General features: G+C 48.6%; 1 protein-coding gene across 5 annotated transcripts in view; it reads left to right on the forward strand.

The window, feature by feature from the left end:
* WDR54 (WD repeat domain 54) overlaps positions 1-21,325 on the forward strand; it is a 266,084-nt gene that overhangs the window by 228,597 nt on the left and 16,162 nt on the right. For all 5 annotated transcript variants that reach the window (XM_069632450.1, XM_069632451.1, XM_069632452.1 and 2 more), the window contains exon 9: positions 5,711-5,785. In XM_069632450.1, coding sequence (XP_069488551.1) covers positions 5,711-5,785 — 75 coding nt within the window. The remainder of the gene's footprint in view (positions 1-5,710; positions 5,786-21,325) is intronic.

A 21,325-nucleotide genomic window follows, 5' to 3' on the forward strand; every position in this document is an offset into this window, starting at 1 on the left:
TAACGTAGACATTGGAGACAGACCTTGCCCGCAGCAAGAGACACTGTCACAGGGCTGCAGCCTAACGTAGAAATTGGAGACAGACCATGCCCGCAGCAAGAGACACTGTCACAGGGCTGCAGCCTAACGTAGACATTGGAGACAGACCTTGCCCGCAGCAAGAGACACTGTCACAGGGCAGCAGCCTAACATAGACATTGGAGACAGACCTTGACCGCAGCAAGAGACACTGTCACAGGGCTGCAGCCTAACGTAGACATTGGAGACAGACCTTCCCCGCAGCAAGAGACACTGTCACAGGGCTGCAGCTTTTTTTGTCAAACCTTTTTATTTGGTGTCAAACATCTTAATTGAAACCGTCCGTTATTACATAGGTCGGGCACACGAGACAACAAATGGTGAAAATCAAATGCAGCCAGAGATAGTATTCCCTCTATACAACATGCCACTGCCGAAAAGCAGTACCTTTTCCCTTCCTGTGAACAAAGCTTCCAGCCCCCTCTCTACTGCCAAAACACCCCGGCACCTCCCACCCCACCCACCCAGCCATGCCCTACACCTCCAGGGCTGCAGCTAAACAGATGATGGCCATCCGCCGGCACTTGCTCACAGGTATAAAAACATGAGTACAGGGCCAGCTGGGCTCCAATATGGACTTCCTGGGAAGTGTGTTGAAGACCTCTGCTCTGTTTGTTTGTTAGTTTGTCTTATTTATTTGTATGGCGCACCAAAGCCTGAGGTAACTAGGCGCATTTTACAGTTACAAGTATACTTTCGGCATGAGTTACAGTATTTACAATATTTACAGTAGGTTAGTGTTTACAATTAGGTACATCGGCAAGTACATTGATGTTCGTTGGCAACTCTGCATCTGCTGACTCCTAAAACAAGTGACGCAGACTCTGAGGAAGTGTTCTGCCTTCGATAGAAGACACCCCAAAGTGGTGGAATCCTCTGACACTGACCCCCTAGAGCAAGTGCCATTGGGGTGTCCACACAGAGGGTGTCGAACCACTTCCTGACCGGCAGAGGCCTAGCGGCATGCCAGAGGTTTGGTGAACTAGTAGTCAGGTGCCGTGCCGTGCCGCCGGACACAGGCTGCCACATCATGCGGCACCCTGGAGAGGATGCAAGTGGTGGAGAGGGATGGACGGGTGTAAGCAGATGGGCAGAACATACATTATTAACCGTATAGGTAACATTGCAGTGGGAGAATGGGTCACTGGATGAGAAATGTATCCTTCCAAAATGGCTTTGTAGTGTGTTCCAAGTGAGCATTATGTTTAAAAGGGAATCCAATGAAGGATGAATTGTTTGATGGATGGACCGTGCAACACCAGCATTAGAAGGAAAGAAGATGATGATATCTCCCCCCTCCCCCAGCAGACGGTGAGCCTCCAAACGGGGTGGGGGGTGGTATGACTGTAATAGGCTTTCTATAGGGCCTGAATAAGAAATCCCACAGTGTGGAAGCATGGAAAGTACATTAGCGGTGCGCACTATCACAGAGACTCGTGTGGAGCAAGTGCAGAGAAGTTAGATCAGGGAGTGAGCACTTGGAAATGACCAAAACATTATAAATACTTGCAGCTGTATCTAAATATCTTTCTACCACAGATCAAGCTTGACGGGCTAGAAGAAAACTAAGAGGCAGTTACTATCGGGAGCCTGGGAATACCAGCCCAAGCAGAGGGTTATTTGCATACTATTTGAAGACGTCATGGCTATTACGTAGTTACATTGCAAACATAACATTTTTAAGCTTACATGTAGGCATGGAATGGATGTTTTCCAGGCCCTGACATAATGGTACTAACTGACCATAAGATTGCAACAGTGGGCAAATTGTGTTGGTACCTGGGCAAATTATGGCAGTGCCTGGAAAATGCTGGTCTAATGTCTAAACAAGAGCCACCCCTTTTGGTTTTGCCATTATTTGTTTTAACAGGAATTCCAGGCATGATTCCGACCCAGCCTCCCTGAAACGCATGTGCAGAGTTGTGGCAGGCCTCGAGCACATTCTCTGACAGACTGGCCTGCCGCCTGCTCCAAAAGCAATATAGACTCAATCTGCTCTAAGAAGAAAGTCTATATCCAAGCCTGCATCGCTGGGGCCACTAACAACATAGCGGACCTGTTCACAATCTGCAAGGAACTCGCCAATCCTTCTGCAGTCTCCACCTCTGTTCTGCCATCCCAGACCCTCTGCACTGCACTGGCTTCTCACTTCATATCCAAAATCAGGACATCCTGTCCTCACTCTCCTCTTCACCCCTCCCTCTCAGTCACCCACTCTAGGCCTGCCTTAGCCCCTCTTTCCCCTTCCCACCTACTCTCCTCTTTCTCGCCCATACCACTGGATGAGATCTCTAGACAAGTCCTCTCTATGAAAGTCTCCTCCAAACAGGTGCTCCCCGGCTCCTCCAGAACTATCAAGGACAACACTGCATCCCTTGCTCCAGCCTTGCTCCAACCGTGGCTGTTTTCTGCAGTAACCCCTTTGCCACTGGCTCCTTCCCGCTACCCCTCAATCACCACCTTGTGCACCTCCTCCACAAAAAGCATTATACCAACCCCTACTGCCTGGCTAACTACTTCCTTATCTCCACTAGCCCCTTCCTGGGCAAACTCTTGGAGAAACTCGTCATCTCCCAGCTTATCCACCACACTGAATCTGTGGTTGTCTCTACGACCACCAGTCTGCTTCAGAGCAGCCAGAGGCACGGAAACTGCTCTCCTGAACCCCCGTGAAGACTTGATCTCAAATCTCGATTCCAACTCTCCTTCCGTTCTCATACTTCTTGACCTTTCCTCTGCCTTTGATACGGTCAATCATGCCACCCTTAGAAATCTTCTCTGTGTTACCCTTGGCATCACGGACCTGGCACTGGATTAGTTGACCTCCTTCCGCTCTGACCGATCTTCCCAGGTTCGACTCCCTTTTCTCTCCCCCATCACACTGTCCACTTGCAGGGTCTCTCAGGGCTCCATCCTCTCGCTGTGGCACTTCAACATCTACACTGCCCCTCTAGCTCATTGGATCCCTCACCCTCTTGTGAGGCAAGCTACCTTGGTGTCATCTTCGACTCTTCTCTCTCCTTCTCTCCTCACATCACAAGCCCACTTTCAGCTACACCTCCTCAGAGGAATTCTTCCTTTCTTAAACTTCCCCCAGAAACTCATTGTCTCCAGAGCTCTGGTCCTCTCTAGGCTGGACTGCTTCAACAGCCTCTTCCTCACTCTTCCTCTATCCTCCCTTCGCCCCCTTCAACTAATCCAGGAAAGGGCTGCAAGACTTATCCTTGGCCTTTAGCCCAGGGACTGCATCTCTCCAAACCTAAAATCCCTCCAGCCCTAAAATCTCTCCACTGGCTCCCAGTTGCTGTGAGGATCAAATGCACCACCACAACACTCAGCTGCACACTCTGTGCCATCAAATTCAAGAGTCTCTGCATTATCCAAAGGGCTTTCTGGGGCCCGGGATCCTGCTACATCCAACTCTCTCAACCCTAAATTGCTCCCTGCTTGAGCCCTTTGGTCTTCTAGCTCCAACTCTCTGCAGATCAGACGCTTTTACAAGCAGATAGTGGGGGGGAGGGGTAGATCTCTCTCTTCTGCAGGAGCCTCCCCCTGGAATGGCCTCCCTGCCTCTCTCAGGCTTGAGCTGGATCTCCTTCAGTACGGGAAGCTTCTCAAGACCATCCTTTTCACTTCTTCCTTCGCTCTCCCTCGCTAATGTTCCCCCTCTGCCCCATTTTGACTGGCTGCCTTGTTCCTTCTGAGTCATACATGGCACCAGGCTCTCCTCACCCAGACTAACCCAACACTTAGTTCTCTCCTGAACCCTCCTCCCCCCAACCTACACCTGCCCTATCAGGCTCCCTTCCCCTCTACTAGCCTGGCGTGGCCTACACCCCTACTGATCATGGTCCAGCCTCATCCTGGCACTTTGCATGTGGACCCTGATTCCCTGCACTCCCTGTTTTCGCTGGCACTTGTCCACCTGGCCTTCCTGTAGCACTTGTAGCACTTGCAGCACTTGCATGCCCTCCACTCTTCCCTTCTTAGCATTAACACATTCCACTCTGACTGGCACTGCCCCCTCTTCCCCCCTTCCCCTGCACTTCTTGTTACTGCACTTGCACGGTCACAATGACACAAGGCCTAGTAGGAGCGTGTTTTGTTGTTTGTCATCCCTGTGCCCCCCACTCCCTCGTTTGTCTTGTGGCACCTTCAAAAACCATTTGCTCTTTAGGTGCATTATAAATACCCAATAAATATATAAATAAAAAAACAGCGGCACGGACATGCATAGGCAACAGAGACAATGGCACACAGACACAGTGATTATACATCAAGTGGCTGATGGCACGCTTCTTTTGGCATTTTATTACATGAAGAGCTGTATTACTTACTGCTGCAAATAAGCCATTACCTTTCACAGGTCTGCTTGGAAACAACATGGGCAACACCTTAAAAGCACATGGCTAGCTCAGACATTCCAGAGTAGAGGGCGTTTTAGGCGGGGATGTGCAGGTAGTGGGCAGGAATGTCTATGGGGACAGATTGCACTGCCATATGCGATGGATGGGTGAGAAATTGAAAGGCAACAAAAATAACAGTCTGTGTCCCTCTTCAAATCCCATTCATTTGCTATCTACACTTCCACGAAAACAGTTTTAGCTTATAAGCAACCCTACACCTAATAGCCCAAACTAAAAGTGATATATCTACCAAAAGGAAATCGGCGTGAAGAACCCAGTGGTAGCAGCACCATTATAGTAACTGTAACAGAAGATTGGACATAAGTAAGGGACAAGGCTACAGGACAGACTACTGAGGTAGACATAGTAGACAGACTACTAATGCAAGTAGTCAAAGCAAGGCTGCCGCTTCAAGGTAGACATAGTAGACAGACTACTCCTAATGCATGTAGGCAAAGCAAGGCTGCCGCCTCAAGGTAGACATTGTAGACAGACTACTCCTAATGCATGTAGGCAAAGCAAGGCTGCCTCCTCAAGGTAGCCATAGTAGACAGACTACGCCTAATGCAGGTAGTCAAAGTCAAAGGACACACTACTCCTCATACAGGGAGTCAGAGCATGGCTGCCTCAAGACAGACACATGAGATACAGCCCCTTTGTCTGGAAAAAGCAATAAAACATGCCATCATCTCACAAAGGTGGTATCAAAAGCAAATAAACATTACCGAGGCTCCAGCTAGGGCATTAGAGGCTCAGTGGTGTAATGCGAAGGGGTGCTCAGAGAGCCCCTTTACAGAGATGCAGGAGTGTATTCAGGCACAGCATGACAACCACTCTACAAACTGGCAGCAAAAAAGTACCACTCCAAAGGGTGCCCACATATGTCCATGCAAAGTCCATGGCCTGTAACAGAGCCCCTTATTGTATGATCTGCCACCATATTTGGCATATTGGAGTACAGAAAGTTATGTTTGCCATCATTAAAGTGTCTTCTTTATAATGATACCGACATGCTTCAGAATCTGAGGAATCATATAGCGAAGCCTGTTATTCCTTCTCCTAAGAGGGGGTACAACATCCAGGCCCATGAATTCATTGTAACCCACATGCATATATGTGGTCTCATCTGTGGGTCCCCAACTCTCTGTATTCTTGTCAGTGCTTGCTTTGGTAGTCTGCCAGTGCTGCGGAATGTTTTACTTGCACTTTTTTTTCTGTCTTGACAGTTATTGTCCGGAGCCGAGGACTCGTTTGTACAGATATGGAAGCTCGGTCGAAACCCGGATACCAACACAATTGAGGTACTGCTATATTTACTCATATTCTAACACTTACTAGGTGTACCCAGTGTATTATACAGCAACCTACTGTTCTCTCTCTCTCTCTCTCTCTCTCACGTCTGCACTTGCTAAAGCCAGCCCAGCTGTTGCTGACAGCACTCGATCAGAGAAAGAAACTCAAATCTCAAGGGTGTGGGGAGCGCGGTGGTGAGGGTGTTTCTGTAATGGTTAAAGTAGAATGAGAGCTGCAGAAGCACCCTATGAGAAATCAGGTGTCTGACCCACTAGTCCCCGGGGATCTGTCATCCAGGTGGCCAGGATACAGCCATCACTTTTGGATCCAGTTCCTGGGAGTGGGCCAGTGTGGGAGGATCCACCTAGGTGAGGGGGTCTTCGGGAATGGGACACTGAATGCAGACACGCAGTATCCCCCTTCCCTGTAGCACCTTTACCCCTTCCTACCCTGTAGGATATTTAGGAACTCTACCCACCCCCGCCTCCTTTGACAAAACAAACACTTACTCACTGACAGCCCGCTCTAAGGGAAAACAGACTAACACTCTAGCTGTGTACCTGACATGTCCCAATACTATGGTGCGGCAATCACTCGCACCTGACTTCCATTACACTTCCCCACATGGATAAAAGGCGGAGCACAAGAGCACACTCTGAGCAAGGCAAAGCACACAAGGACACAGCAGTTTCGAAACGGCAGCTGAGCAATAGGGGAAAGATGGCAAAACCGAAAGGGATCGCAAGGAGGGAAATTCCCTTGACCTTTTCGACAAGTAACCATTACTTTCCAGAGACCTCCAGAATAGAAAGCGTAAGACCAGGAAACTAGGTTGAAGAATCCTGCATTGTGTGTCGGAGATAACCGGGGCCCTCCTGTGTCAATAACCAAGGCAGGGGTAAGCACCAACTGCAGTGGTACCGTCCTTGGCTCCAAGGGCAAAGCAGCATCAGTGAAATCAACACAGCCGGTGAGTTGGGTAGACCGATACAAGACCAGTCTGTGTTGAAGCCAAGATTACAAGCAGCAACATTATATGTCGAGCGCTGGACCGGACATTGTTAAAACATGTGTGATGAAAGATTCAAGTAAAGTTGACCTGCTGATGAGTGATTGAAGCAAGTTGCAATACCTTTGACAGAGTGGTCCGGCACCGCCCGGGTGCTCAATAGAAGGTCTCTGTAGGGTATCCAGCTAAGAAGTGGCAACAGTAGATGACTTTGGTCCAAGCCCGGCTGAGGGAGGCTAATTAAAAAGGAAATAATAAATGTGAATCGAAGTGGTCCTGTGACAGGTCAAGCAAAATCCCACGCACAGTCGAAAGACTTCCATTTTGATGAAATAGAGAAAGTTTGGGAAAGTATGTGAATCTGGTCCGAGCCCGCCATAGGGAGACCAATTGAAGGTTTTGTGTAAGTGGGTCTGAGACTAGCAAAGGGGGACCCAGCTTGAATCGAAAATCACCCAAGAAGTTGTACATGAGAATCCTGAGGAAAAAGGAACCTTTGAATGTTTGTCGTATCAGGGCCTCTGAATAAGGGACTTTGAATGGCAAAGAGACTTTGGCACAGAAGGCCCTGATACTGAGATGTGAACTGCATCCTTGTGCTAGAGAAGCCAGAGACTGTGCTAAGCTTGAGTGTGCCGCCTTGTCCCGTGCTGAAATTGTGGGGAAGGGAAGTCAACGGTTTGCATATCCTGACATATAATTTCTTGAACACTTTTCTTTTGCATAACTTTGTTTCCCACGCTATTTGTATTTAGAAGTAAGGATTCACAATATGTTTATTAGTATAGGCCCTTTTATTCTGACAAGGCACCAGTAGGACTGCGTTCTTATTATTTGATGGTCATGGCTTTCTCCCATCTTTAGATTTAGGATTAGATAGGCGTTTTTCAAACCGAGATGAAGTTCAGTAAACACCCTTGAACTGTGATCACTTGTGTGTGTTTTACCGTTTGATACCACGCCTTCCTTACAATCTCCTGAGGTGGGGACGGCCTATTATACGGAGACGCATGCTACCATTGTTAAATGTTGCATACGGAAGTGGTGATGTGGATAAACATGGCACAGTCGCTGGGTTTCTGACAGGCTTCGTTAGGGGCCAACCTGCAGGGTCTACAATTGTGTTTATTTATGTGTTTTGACTTATGAACACAGATAATTAATGTCAATCTGGGTGCAACCGTTTCCAAGATAGGACGACCTTTTGAGAGACAAAGTGGTGTGTATTCTCAGCAATAGGAGCGAATAAATAAATACATTGTTTAATAGTCCTAACATTGGTAACAAAGTTCATTTTTAATTATCTGTTCTAGTTTATATTGTAGTCATAATAAGAATGTTACACTTTACTTACTGAGCAAGCACTTTATTAAACCTAGAAAAATCATATACATTATTTTCTGATAGGTTATTATTTCATCATGGACAGTGTGGTGTAGTCCTGTCAAATATTCAAGCGTATAGTTGAATGCGGCGAGTGTAAAATAGAACCAATGAGGGTTCTGGGTTGCTTTGAATTAAATCAAAGATCATTGTGGAAGCAGCATAAGAATGACTACAGATATTTATATTTGGCGAATGTGTCTATGTTAAAAGCATATGCTTGAATTACCAAGTACGTAACGCACGCTGGGCTTAGTGAATAGTTCCTTGTTTACAACACTCACCCTAATGGTAAAGTATTTTTAACAATAACCACATGCTCTCATCTGAGATCATCAGGATGTGTATGTGCGAATGAAATGGCTGTCGCATCTGTCATTCCATTGGTTCTGAGCTTTGCTGTGTCGACAGAAATGTGTGCCAGCCAGCCCCCGATCCACATTCAATTGTTTGTCCTTCTACCCCCTGTTTTTAAAGATTTTACATTTGTCGGAGCGTTGCATGTATTTGTGGCTAAACCCTAGCACATGCCTAATAAATTTAAGACTGACTGATGCCCCATTAAACCGTGCTTAGACCTTGCCAGTGTCCGACCCATTTACATCTCGGATACACCACTCCTTCTGGCTCATCGTAGCCAGGAACTTGTTAGGGCACTTGGTATCGATTTGTCTTGAGCAGCCAGGGTGAGGTTTCTCGCTCACACTTTCTTTTCAGCAATCATTACATTACTAATCTGTGTCTCACATTCCTCCCGTTTTTCTCCTGCTCCTCGATAGCCTTGTGCTCCCCAAGGAGTTGGATCCAATGGGACCATACCTTTTTGAACACATGTCAAGACACTGAATACATCATTTTCAAACTTCCCAGTTCGGTCACATACGACTAGCATGCCAGTTTGCAGGGTTTACACGGGCAAGAGTTCCCTTCAAAGGACACATCTTATGTTTTCCCTCCTCCTTTCGGGGCTGATGGGCTAGAATGATAGCCCATTTAGGGTCACGGCGCATTTTATTTATTGCAGATGTTGATCTGCGATCGTTGTTGTGGCAGCAGGACAGAGATGCCACAAATAGAACCTGGTTCCATCCCTAGTTTCCACGCAGCGGTCCAGTGGCATGACCCATTGGCCAAGGGTCTCTGTGAAGGTTGAAGGATTGGTACAATATTGATGGCTTTCAAAATCAAGGTAAAAGGTAAGCCTTCACTTCCCCAATACAAATCTTCAGTGGACACAGAGGCTGCCCTGCCCTTCATCCCTCTGAAGTCCATACATTCTGTACTGTTCCTCTGTGAAATGATGACCGTTAATATTACAGTGCTTATAATCAGGATTAATCTGACATAAATATATATTTTTATTAACATGCATCTGGTGCTGAGGTGGTCCAGGTTTTGCAGAAGTCTGATACTTCAGAGAAACTCCTGCGGTAACCAGAGGTACCTTGAGGGCCGTTTTGGGTCATTGATTATGGAATGGAATGGTAAGTTCACCAGTCCAATCTCCTTACTTAGCTTTGTGAACTCCCTTGCCCAACTAGGTTCTGTAGGACCTGAACACTCCATGCGCAGAAGATCCGCTTTTTACTAGTTCGCAATCAATGTTCCTTTTGCATCACTGGGCTCCTGTGGGGTGCCGGCAGTGCAAGCAACCTCGAACCTTCCAACTTTTCATCTGTAGGGCTTCTCATTGCTTAGTTTCCACCCGGTGCGGTTGCTCTGCCTCTTGCTCCATGTTTGCCGCTCTAGGGCACCTGTCCCAGAGGCCTTTAGTGCTTCTCTAATTGGCCTACAGGTCATCATGACAATGTACAGTAGGCCATTTGTGGAAGAGCTGGTAAAACTGGTTATTAAGATGTATTTCTAAAGTCCGGCCTGGGACAGATTTCAGGAGGTTATAGTAAACAGGGGAACGCTGAGAGGTTAGCCAAACCCAATGAAGGTAAGCGTGGAGAGTGGACAAGGCTTAGTCTTAGGAGTGAGTGTGGTCTGGGGTCCACAATTAGTCCACACAGTAAAGCACACACAAATTCCACTTAGACAGTTAAGTACATAAATAGACCCAAAACACACCAGAAAAATGAAACCAGCAAGTAGTATTATCACACAACACCCAGTTACCAAACATTTATACAGTCACCTTAGGTTTGTAGGATTGCATACAATAAATGAATCAACACAATGCAAGTGAGTAGTGATGCCGTAAGGCCCAGTTCACAAGAATAAAGCCCTACCGTCCAATCCATAAATTGATTGCGGCTTCTTGCCCAAAAGGCACAAAGCTTCTTCTAGGAGAGGGGGCAAATGTAGGAATGTGGTGATGAAACATGTTCCAGAAGACTTGCCAACAATATTACAGGTAAGTAAGATCATTGGCCTATCGTTTTAGAACAAACGTTTGAAAATCAATGGAATGGAATAACCCAAAGTGTATTCTAAGGTTTATTATAAGGGAAACTGGGGCACCTGACTCTGATTTTCCCAAGTGACTAGGCAGGACGACTGGGAGTCGCTGGAGGTAGGTTTTCCTGTATTTGGATCCAGAAGAAGATGCCCAGCAGCTGTGGGTGCAGAGGGGATTCCGGTCAGGTCCAGGGGCTGTATGCAACCCTTTTTCATCAAAGAAATGCACCAGGCACCGATGCAGGCTTCTTCAGGACACTCTACCAAACGGAGGAAAGCTGGTTCCAGTGACCGTCACCGCACACAGGCGATAGCAGGCGTCCCTCCAGTTGCAGGCAAAGACTTTCCAGGGCAGGATCCCTTGATGCTGGGAAGCTGAAACCTGTCAGGAAGCAACTTGTGGCACAAGCTGGAGACCACCAAAGTTCTGGTTGAGCATGCGGAAAAGCGATGCTTCTGTTGAGGTAGCCCACTGGAGAGATGGTTGGTCCACCAGGGACGATTCCGCAGGGCTCAGGGCGGCTGAATCTCGAGAAGGCGTTAAGACTGGTTGGTCGCACCAGTCCAAGAGTAGAAGCACTGCAGAGGGCCTTTACAGAGCAGGTAGTCCAGCAGGACTTCGCTGGGCCAAACGCAAAAAGGGATCCTAGGCCTCTTTGGGATTCGTTCACGGATCTTCAGTTGTCTGCTCTTCTACATAGGATACTCAGCTGCAAAGCTGGTCTGAAGAAATGGCTGCCAGAGTCCTCTAATCGCAAATCCTGGCTGGAAGCAAATCCCAGTCCACCAAGGGTAAGTATCTGCATCATTCAAACAGCCATCAGTGGTCCAACAAGGGACCACTGTGGGTTTCACTCATTCATGCACTCCAGACTCTCGGGCACCACAGATTTGGAGTGGGTCCAGAAAGGCCCACCCACCTCCTTGGTCCACACACAAATGGCATGCACTAGCCTGCGAAAACAGCAGTCTTCCTGGGTAAATGCATGACCATATAAGGGATTTCCTGACCCGAGAAGGCAGGAAGAAGGCCAAGAAACAATATGGCCAAAGGACAAGCGAAAGATCTCATTGCAGGGCCATTTTAGGGAAGTAGCTATGTTTAGTAGCCAGACACGGTAAACGCGAGTGTGCACACTAAAAGTACTGCAACAATGGTATAAATGTAACTGCTGCCACCAGCTATAAAAGTAACCAAAAATCCACAGTATAAAAGACCAGGGTGATACAAATGTATCCCCACTGCATTTTAAGATGCTGTGTGTACTGTTAAAAAATTACCCAAACAGGTAAAAAGACAAAAGGGAAACATAGTTTCTCAGTACTGATAATCTGAAGGACTGACCAGTTTCCCCCAGAACTGACAGTCTGAAGGACTGACCAGTTTCCCCATAAGAAGTGAGCAAAAGGCCAGGAAAGTGAAGTTGAAGGTTTCACTTTCCTGTAAAAATTAGGACGTGTTCAAAAGCAAAACATTTGAAGGTCCATAGAATATGGAGGAAAAGTTGCCTGAAAGAGAATTCGAGGGGATTGGGTCCTCCGACGTAGTCCATATCTTTGACAGTAATCACCACAGCTGTGCTGCTTCGGAAAATCTTTTGGCTCCTGCGTCAATGACGACGATACGCTGTCCTCAAGGGCCTCCGTCGAGCCGACGTCACCGGATGTTATAAGTAGGACGCCCGTAGCCTCAGTTCTGTTTTTTCCGCAAATGTGTTCGCTTCGGAGATCTCTGCGCGCCTCGGTTCTTCTGAGTTCTGTTCTTTCGGTTCCTCTAATCCATTTGTTTGTGAAGATCCATGATGTCTTCATCATCTTCTACCCCGCGGCTGTGTTTTAAGAAGTGTCAGGACTGCGGGTCCAAGATGTCGTTGACGGACTTGCACGACTCCTGCCTCTGGTGCCTCGGTGAGGCCCACGACATGGATGATTGTGTAGACTGCCAGTCGCTTACGTCGAAGGCCTTGCGGGAGCGTAGGAAGAAGCTTTCTGTAGGTAAGGTGGCCAAGCCTCGGAAGTCGAAATCCACCAGGCTCTCGAGTGACGATTCGAGGGGTGACTCTCTGCATCGTCGGCGTAGATCCGGGGGGGTCTCGGTCCCGGAGTGGTTCCCGCCATTCCTCTGCCTCGTCGAGGCACTCACGGAAGCGCCGTCACCGGTCGCCTTCCCCGTCCTCGTCCGAGGACTCTGCCCGTCGGCGGGTGGCTTGTCCCAACAAGCATTCCACTGCTGCCGAATGGGATTAATTTCGGCAGGAGATAATGGCGATTTTTCAGTCGCAGGGCACCGGTCCGTCTGCGCCGTCGAAAGACGCCGGCCGTGACCGTGCTAGAGACGCCACTCGCACGCCTTTGGGGTCGATCGGTCGTCGCGATCACCGGGCGTCTTCGAGGGCCCGGTCGGACAAGGATGGTCGTTCTAGACATGCCTGTTGCAGGTCACGGTCCTCGACGCCCTCGAGACCGTCGGAGCCTGTGAAGTCTTCGAAGAAGACATCGACGCCTTCGGCGCCGAGGTCGTCGAGGGACTCTCTCGAGGCTCCGCCTCCGAGGAAGCCGTCAACGCCATCGGCCGCCAGGCTGTCGAGGGACACGTTCGGGGCTCTGCTCTTGAGGACTGTGTCGAAGCCGTCGGCGCCACGCTCGTCGCCGATTCCATCGATGCCGTCGACGCCTTTCGAGGCTGTTTTGTCAGAGGTACCCCGTGTCACGGTGGAACCCCCTAGAAAGGCTCTGGCCAAGGCTAAAAATGTCTTTGTCCCTTTTTCTGTGCCCTCATTCTGGCCTCTGGATTATATTTCTGAGGTGGATGAAGGATCTGAGGAAGGGTTGGTTCCTGATGAGATACCAGACGAGATTTTATCTGGTCATAGTGAGATTGAAGACCCGCATCAGTCGTTGCACGAGGCCAGTGGTCTGGACACCTCTCCGGAGGTGGAGTTCTGTAGGCCTGAGCCTGGCACCCATGCCGAGTCCTCGTACCGGTGCCTTATGTCGAGGGTAACGGAATACTTAGGTGGTCTGCGCCACCAGTGGATTTTCTGCAGGATGACCTGACGGATATCCTCGACCAAGGTCCACCAACTGACCCGGTACTGCCGTGGCAGCGGCTTGGACTGCTCCGAGGAGTCTCCCGGCAGTGAGCAAGTCTTTGCCGCGAAAATACCGCCCAGCCAGTAGCAACCCCTGCTACTTGTCCACGCACCCCACTCCGGAGAGTTTGGTGGAGCAGGCGGCAACGGCCCCAGTAAAGCAGGCGTCGTACCCTACCATCCCTCCTGATAGGGACGACAATAGTTTTGATGGCTGGGCGAAGAAAGTGGTTTCTTCAGGGGGTATGGCTTTACAGGCAGCCAACTCCGTGTGCGCCTTGTCACGTTTCACGCACACTCTGTGGAACTGTATTTCATTGGCGGCTGATCATATTCCCGAAGGGGAGGAACGGGATGGTTTTCTTACTATGGTGCAGGATGGCAAGGATGCCATGTGAGAGTCCGTTCAGTCGGGTCTGGACATGGCAGATTGTGTCAGCCGGTCCATGGCGGCGAGCACTGTAATACGCAGGTTTGCGTGGTTGCGGAAGTCGGGGTTTGCTCCTGATGTGCAAGCCCGGCTCCTCAACATGCCTTTGATGGTGAACATCTTTATGGCAGCAAGGCTGATGAGAGCCTTGAGAGGTTGCAGACCTCCAAAGCTGCAGCAAAGTCGTTGAGCGCTGCAGTTTGCCAACCTCTGCCTTTTCGTACTAGGGGACAGCAATGGAGGGAGGTTCCTTGATATTACTCATCCTTTAGTAGATCGAGAGGAGCTGCAAGTCAAAGGGGCCAACATAGGGGTACCAGAGGTGGAAAACAAGGTACTTGAGGTGCCAAAGCCACTCGGGCAGTTGCCTCTTTACCCTCAGGCAATGCCGCAGCCGTTTCAGCTCAGCCATGAGGCCATGTCCCATGGTTCGCCGGATTGGGGGAAGGCTGGCGCAGCATCTGGTAGAATGGCGTGCCATTACTTCACATATGTGGGTTCTGGAGATCATAGCCCACGGCTACTGTCTTCCTTTCCGGCAGAGGCCTCACGACAATCCACCAGGGATTCTCTCTTTGAAGAGTCCGGATCCGCTCCTTGCGCAGGAAATACAAGCCCTGCTGGAGAAAGGCGCCATAGAACTGGAGCCTGTAGCAGAGAGGAACAAGGGATGGTATTCCCCTTATTTTTTGATTTCGAAGAAAGATGGAGGATTGAGACCCATCATGGACTTGCGCGGTTTGAACAAGCTCCTCAGGAAGGACAAGTTCAAGATGGTTACTCTTTCTCAAGTCCTCCATGCCCTTCAACTTTAGGACTGGGTGGTGTCTCTCGACCTGAAGGACGCTTACTTTCATGTGCCGATCCATCCCAAGCAAAAGAAGTACCTGAGGTTCGCGGTTGGCGACTCACACTTTCAGTTTCGGGTCCTGCCGTTCGGATTGACCTCCGCCCCGAGGGTTTTCACCAAGCTCATGGTGGTGGTGGCAGCGTATCTAGGAAAGGGGGGTTTCACGTCTACCCCCACCTGGACGATTGGTTGATCAGGACGCGCTCTCCTGAGCAAGTCCTGGATCATCTGTCAATCACCTGCCACTCCCTTCCCAAGCTAGGCTGCTCCCTCAATTTAAAGAAGTCCCACTTGACGCCAACTCAGCGGCTCCGGTAGATCGGAGCAGTGCTCAACACATCCCTGGGCCAGTGTTTCCCTCCCCAGGTGAATGCTCATCTCATTCAGCAGATGGTACACAAGTTTCAACAGGCCCAGAGTCTCCCGGCATTTGAGTTCTTAAGGTTGCTCGGCCTCATGGCATCCTGCATTCTTCTGGTGCCAGAGGCCAGGTTGCGGATGAGATCTCTGCAATGGGCTCTCAAGATGCAGTGGTCACAGTCCTCCGGCAGGATGTCGGACCCCATGCAGATGCCGCCCTCAGTCGCCCAGGACCTTATGTGGTGGGCCGACGAAGGCAATCTAATGAGGGGGGCTCCGTTATGGCTACCTTGGCTGGAGGTGACGATTGTGACGGACGCATCCCTCACAGGATGAGGAGCTCATGCCAACGAGTTGACAGTCTTCCAGCGTTTTATCCTTCTCCGCATCCTGGTAAGGAAGAGGAGAGGCTCCATAGGTTGGATCCTAGGAGAGCTTTAAGTTTCTACATTTCACGCATGTCCCGGGTCAGAGTGGATGATCAGCTCTTTATAGGTTACGCTGGAAGGCGTTTGGGACAAGCTGTTACTAAGCAGACTTTGTCTAGATGGATTATCTTGGCAATTTCTGAATGTTACCGCTTGGCGGTTAAGGACCATCCGGTAGGCTTACGGGCCCATTCTACTAGGGGTATGGCTGCCTCTACTGTCCTGCCGAGGGGTGTTACTATTTGTAACATCTGTGAAGCAGCCACTTGGGCTTCGGTCCATACTTTTGTACGACACTACTCCCTAGATTCTATCCATGAGCAGGATCTGGCCTTTGGCAAGGCGGTCCTTTACTCTGCAATTTTATTGGGCATTCTAAATTGCTATATTCGAAATTCTTTTTCCCTCCTCCATACGTTGGTACTGCTTTGGGAGTCTGTCATAGATATGGAATACGTCAGAGGACCCAATCCCCTCGAAGAACAAGTTACTCTCTTACTTGGTAACGTTCTTTCGATGGGATGGTCCGACGATGTATTCCATATCGCTCCCGCTCTGCCTACCCCGTAACAGAATTTCTTATGCGATTGCAGCTTACGTTTCCGCAAAGGTTTCTGTGGTCATACTGGCAGAAGATTGGTGCCACACGTTCTGGGAAAAAACGACAACTGAGGCTACGGGTGTCGTGCGTCCTACTTATAACATCCAGTGACGTTGGCTCGACGGAGGCCCTCGAGGACAGCATATCAACGTCATCGACTCAGGACGCAGACGCTGAAAGATTTTCCGAAGCAGCACAGCTGTGGTGATTACTGTCATAGATATGGAATACGTCGTCGGACCATCCCATCGAAAGAACGTTACCAGGTAAGAGAGTAACTTGTTCATCTATCCTAACACTGACTGGGGCTAAGGGTCGTTTCACTGCCCCTGAAAAAGCCTGGTCGCCAGTGACTCCTCCCCTCATTCCAGCCCTGACTTGGTAAACTTGATTTGGGCTAAGAGTAGGTGGCACACCCCTGAAGAAATCTGGCTGCCTTCAACTCCTCACCTCATTCCTGGCTCCTCCCAAAGTTCTCGCAGCTGTCCCTTGCCGCATCTGGAGTCCTTATGCTTTACTCCCTATGGATCAGATGTCGAATGCCGAACCTGTGTTAGAGCTCCAAGAAAGCAGTCTTCGGCATATTATAGCTCCTCTGCTGGATGGACGGTGCCTAGGTTTGGCTACTCTAGGAATTGTCATCACCCTTCAATTGTTCCATGCTGAAGTGAGATCTCTTGTAAATGACAGTCGGTCTCGCCGCACCACACATCTGCAATCACTCCCTGAAGTTGTAGCATCTGCTGAGGATGAGGTGGGAGGGACCTGCTGCAGAGGTCCTTCCTACCAGGGAGAATATTGAGGAAGGGACCTAGCAAATCATGGTCTGGTGTTCAGTTCGCGCTTGCCTCTTTATTCCCGAAAGGCCTACATTTACAGCCTTCCTTCATTAAGCCTTCTCCTGTTCTCCAGAGGAGACACATTCAGACCTTCAGGCATTAATGCTAAAATGCCTTAGTAGAATTACTTTAGACCCATAATACATACAAATTCATGCAATCTATAACTCCCTTTTCATTTTCTGACCTAGATTTACCGTTTCACATGCGCTTATGATTATGTTCTTGTTTTTTTCCCTTCTGTTTCTGGATTGCCACTCTACCATGAGGCGACTCAGTTGTGTGTCTGGCCTCGCCGGTTGCTATCCTGCCGACCATTGAGCCTCTGTTTCTCCCGTCACATTGTGGAGCTGTGGGGGGCATGTTGTGAGAAGTGAAGACACTGTCTTTGGTAACCACCTCTCGTTCAGTGAGACAGCTCTGCTTGTTACGCACTGACTGAAGACCTCAGTGCATGTCAGAGACTTGAATCCCAGCAGAGAGGACCTAGCCTTCTGGTCCTTTGGAGGGTAATAAAGACGAGTAATGGTACCACTACAAATTAACACAAAATATGGAACAACTTTCTATGTAGAGTTTTCCTTCTAATCCCATCCACTGCAAAAGATAAAAGGCATGTGGTGTTCCGCCAAGTTGCCTTTTTTCCAAAGGGGATAATGTTGGTTCCATGTGCTATTAACGAATTAAGAAATAACGAACATTTTTAATGAAACGTTTTTACTGAAATAATACCATCTTTTTTTTTGCAGGGGGAGATCCCCCCCCCCCAATTGCTCCGTTTCCCTTTATTTATAACTCCACCAGAAAACCCTACCCCCTGTTTTAACCCGCTACACCGCCCATATATATATATATATATATATTTTAAATTAGATATTTCTTCAGTAAAAATTATTCGTTCCCATTGTTATTCGTTATTACCTATTCAGTTATATCATTGGATACCATTATGTCTTTAATTCCAAATACCCGGAGTTCCTATCGACCCAGTTAATTTCAGTGTATTTGGTGGGCCTGCTCTATGTATGCCAGCGCAAGGCAAAAAAAATCCATAAGCGGTAAATAACTTGCTTTTTTCACTGCCAGAGGCCATGCCGTACGGTAGGCAGAGTAGGTCAGATCGCTTCTTCCACACTCTGAATTGGAAGTACTCTTTGGTTCATTGGCACTCTCATCTATTTCCCATCTTGTTGTAAAGTCTGCCCCCACAGTGCTCCAGGGCAAAAAACCACTTGAAAGATGATGCATCAAGCAGGAAAAGAATTTGGGATACGCAACACTCCCTGTACTTGCTACTTTATGAAACGCGGACCATTGGGCTTTCAGAGTAGAACTTCAACTCATGTCTCCTTTTTTGGCATGTAGTTTTTTTCTACAGTATACCTTTTGTATTTATTTTTTAGCAAAGGGGATCTGGTTTCTTCAATGGGCTCAGAATTACTTTTTTTTCTGTAATAAAAAATAAATGTGATTTTTTTAAAAAATGTAAAAAAAAATGTTTTTACCAATGTAAAAATATTCATACAATACCTCTTTTACCACCATGGTTCGCATGCTGCGTGTCATTTTTTTTTTTTAATGTGAGTCCAGTGCACTCCACACTTCTCGGCTACTGACCCAGGCAGTGCCTGTGTCACTTGTCTAGACACCCTCCACCCGGTCCAATTGTTTGCCTTCTGTGCGGGAATCACACTTGGGTCTGTCTGGAGCCATCTTCAGAATATGCAGAATGAAGGAAGAGATCAGACACAAAGCCACATCCGCAGTTCATGGACTTTCGAAGGGCCGTTGAGGAACAGGTGGTTTTGTTAAAGGGCAGCCTGCTATATGGTTACATCACCTGGTCCTACACTCGGGGTCGTTATCACTAAATTCTAGTAGGCTCTGTCCTTCAGTTTTAGAATGTATAATGTTGGGGCAAGATTTTGGAGTGGTTTCAATTGGAGAGCAGTTGGAAGAGGACCGGGGCAGAGTTGAATGCAGAGGTACTTTAGTCACTGAGTTAGGAGTGAGCAAAGCTAAATAAAGACAATTTGCATATTGTTTCAGCATCTGATGCCTGTGTTCCTGCTCTTCTGTGTGTCTGAATCGGGAAGAATTAATTCCTTTTGGTCAAACTCTTGTTCTTGTGGCACACAGGAATTCTTTAGGCCTACCATGTCACATTGTGGCCACCCCAGTTCTTTACTGTGGGACCCCCTTTTCCTCCAACAGAAGGTCATTGCTGTACTGTTGTACTAAATCAGAGAGACCGACCACTGATTGACTAGGTGATCAGATGACAAGATGTGTGACATCACATCGGAACATTCTCGGGGCGTTCAGCCCGGGGTGTCCCATTAAAGGGTGGGACAGTAATGTGCGAAGGCCAGCTGTTGACCAGCCTCTTTGCCTTTGCTTTTGCCCTCCTACCTGCTGCACCAGGGAGTACCCCTAGCTGGCTAGTTACTTTCCCGAGCCTCTACACTGCAGTACTCGCCTATAATGCATTCACTCCTGCTGCTCCCTCTACTCGCCTCTCCCTACGTTTTCTCCAATCACACTACAACTCCTTTTTCTATCCCCATCAGAAAGCACACATCTCAAAACTCCCACTACTCCATCTCTTTCAACTACTTCCAACAAACAAAGCCAACGAGCTAACCATACCTACCCTAACACCTATCCACCTCGCCTCTCTACCTCTGAGACTCAACTTCTATACTCTTCCCTAAAGCATCAACTGAAAAGCGCACTCTGAAATGCTCAGTCTGCATGCAACAAAACATCCCTTATCACTGACTGCTTTCAGGCCAGATCTCCCCTAGACCCTCTTGCTATGTCTGCCACCCTGGCGGCCCTACACCACTACAAACTAGCTTCAATCCTTATCTGACTGGCAGAGGCATCGGACATCTACTCTCTTCCTGCCTCAACGCCTCACAAATCTCCAATGCCACGTCCTCTCCTACCGCTTTCGAAATCATCATCTCTATTATTGCTCTGCCATCACATCATTTCCACTAAACATCACCTCATGGTGACTTTAACCTCTCTTCTCAGAAATCTGAGAAATTCAGTCTTTTCTCAGTGACCACACTCTCCACTCTATTCATAACCTATTGTGATGAACCCGGAGGTATTGTCACTGCTTTAGATAGGGAGCCCCTTTGCATGAGGCCAGGGAGGTGAGGCCGCTACCCGATAGTCTCCCTGGTGGTGGTACTCAGCGGGAGGATCTCATGGGGAGGGATGACACCATTGAGAGTAGTGAACACTTCAGGAGAACGTGGTATCCCTTTGACCCTCCCACCTTCCCTAAAAAACCTTCTCTTGCACCCTCACCAGGGGCCCCAAAGTATTTTTGTTATACATCTCAGGTGGAGACCACTGGCAAGGAAAACACCTATACGGTATCCAATTGTGGCACTGGGATGAGAAAGAAGACCAGAGCAATGAAGATCAATGCTGAGAACCAAGACACACATTCTAGACGTTCAAATCTGCTGAATGGCTAGCTGTCGTTCTAAACGGGAGAGGGAATGGAACAATGGCGTTGTCTTACTCTTGGCACAGACTGGGAGCTAGGCAGGCTGTGCGAAGGAGGTCAGAGCAGAAAAGCAGGAGTCGGGAAAGCAGAGCATCCTCAATGATCCCGCGAAGCACGAGGCTTCCCGCAAAGGAGGAAGTACGCTCACTGGGAGCGAGTATTGTCAGAACACATGGACACCCCCCCTGCTGCTGGAGAGGCTTGAGACACACCAGAGAAGGCTCTGGGTAGCCGGAAAAGCCACAGAAGGCCATGGGAGATACAAACACAACCGGTACCCTGCAGGTACTACGGTAGTTGAGGCTGGGGTTGGGGAGACCCAGAGAATGCAAGAAATTCTAAATGAACTAAGGATTAACATGTAAACATTTGACGATGCACAGCAGCACAGTAAAGGGGGCCTGGGACTCTGCCTCACGCTCTTTGACTCGCACTCCAATAATCCACAACAGCTGCAGGACACTCTAAATTCACTTCACACTCTTCCTAATTCTATGAATATCACAGCTGATAACCTAGTTGCATACTGCAAACAGTTCCCAAATGAGAGGGTCTGTCCTGATCTTCCTCACACTCCCTCCTTCAACATTCTGCACTCCGCCTACTCTACCATCAAGAAGACCT

The sequence above is a fragment of the Ambystoma mexicanum genome, chromosome 6q, assembly GCF_040938575.1.
Source record: "Ambystoma mexicanum isolate Mex_15411 chromosome 6q, UKY_AmexF1_1, whole genome shotgun sequence".
NCBI classification, from domain to species: Eukaryota; Metazoa; Chordata; class Amphibia; order Caudata; family Ambystomatidae; genus Ambystoma; species Ambystoma mexicanum.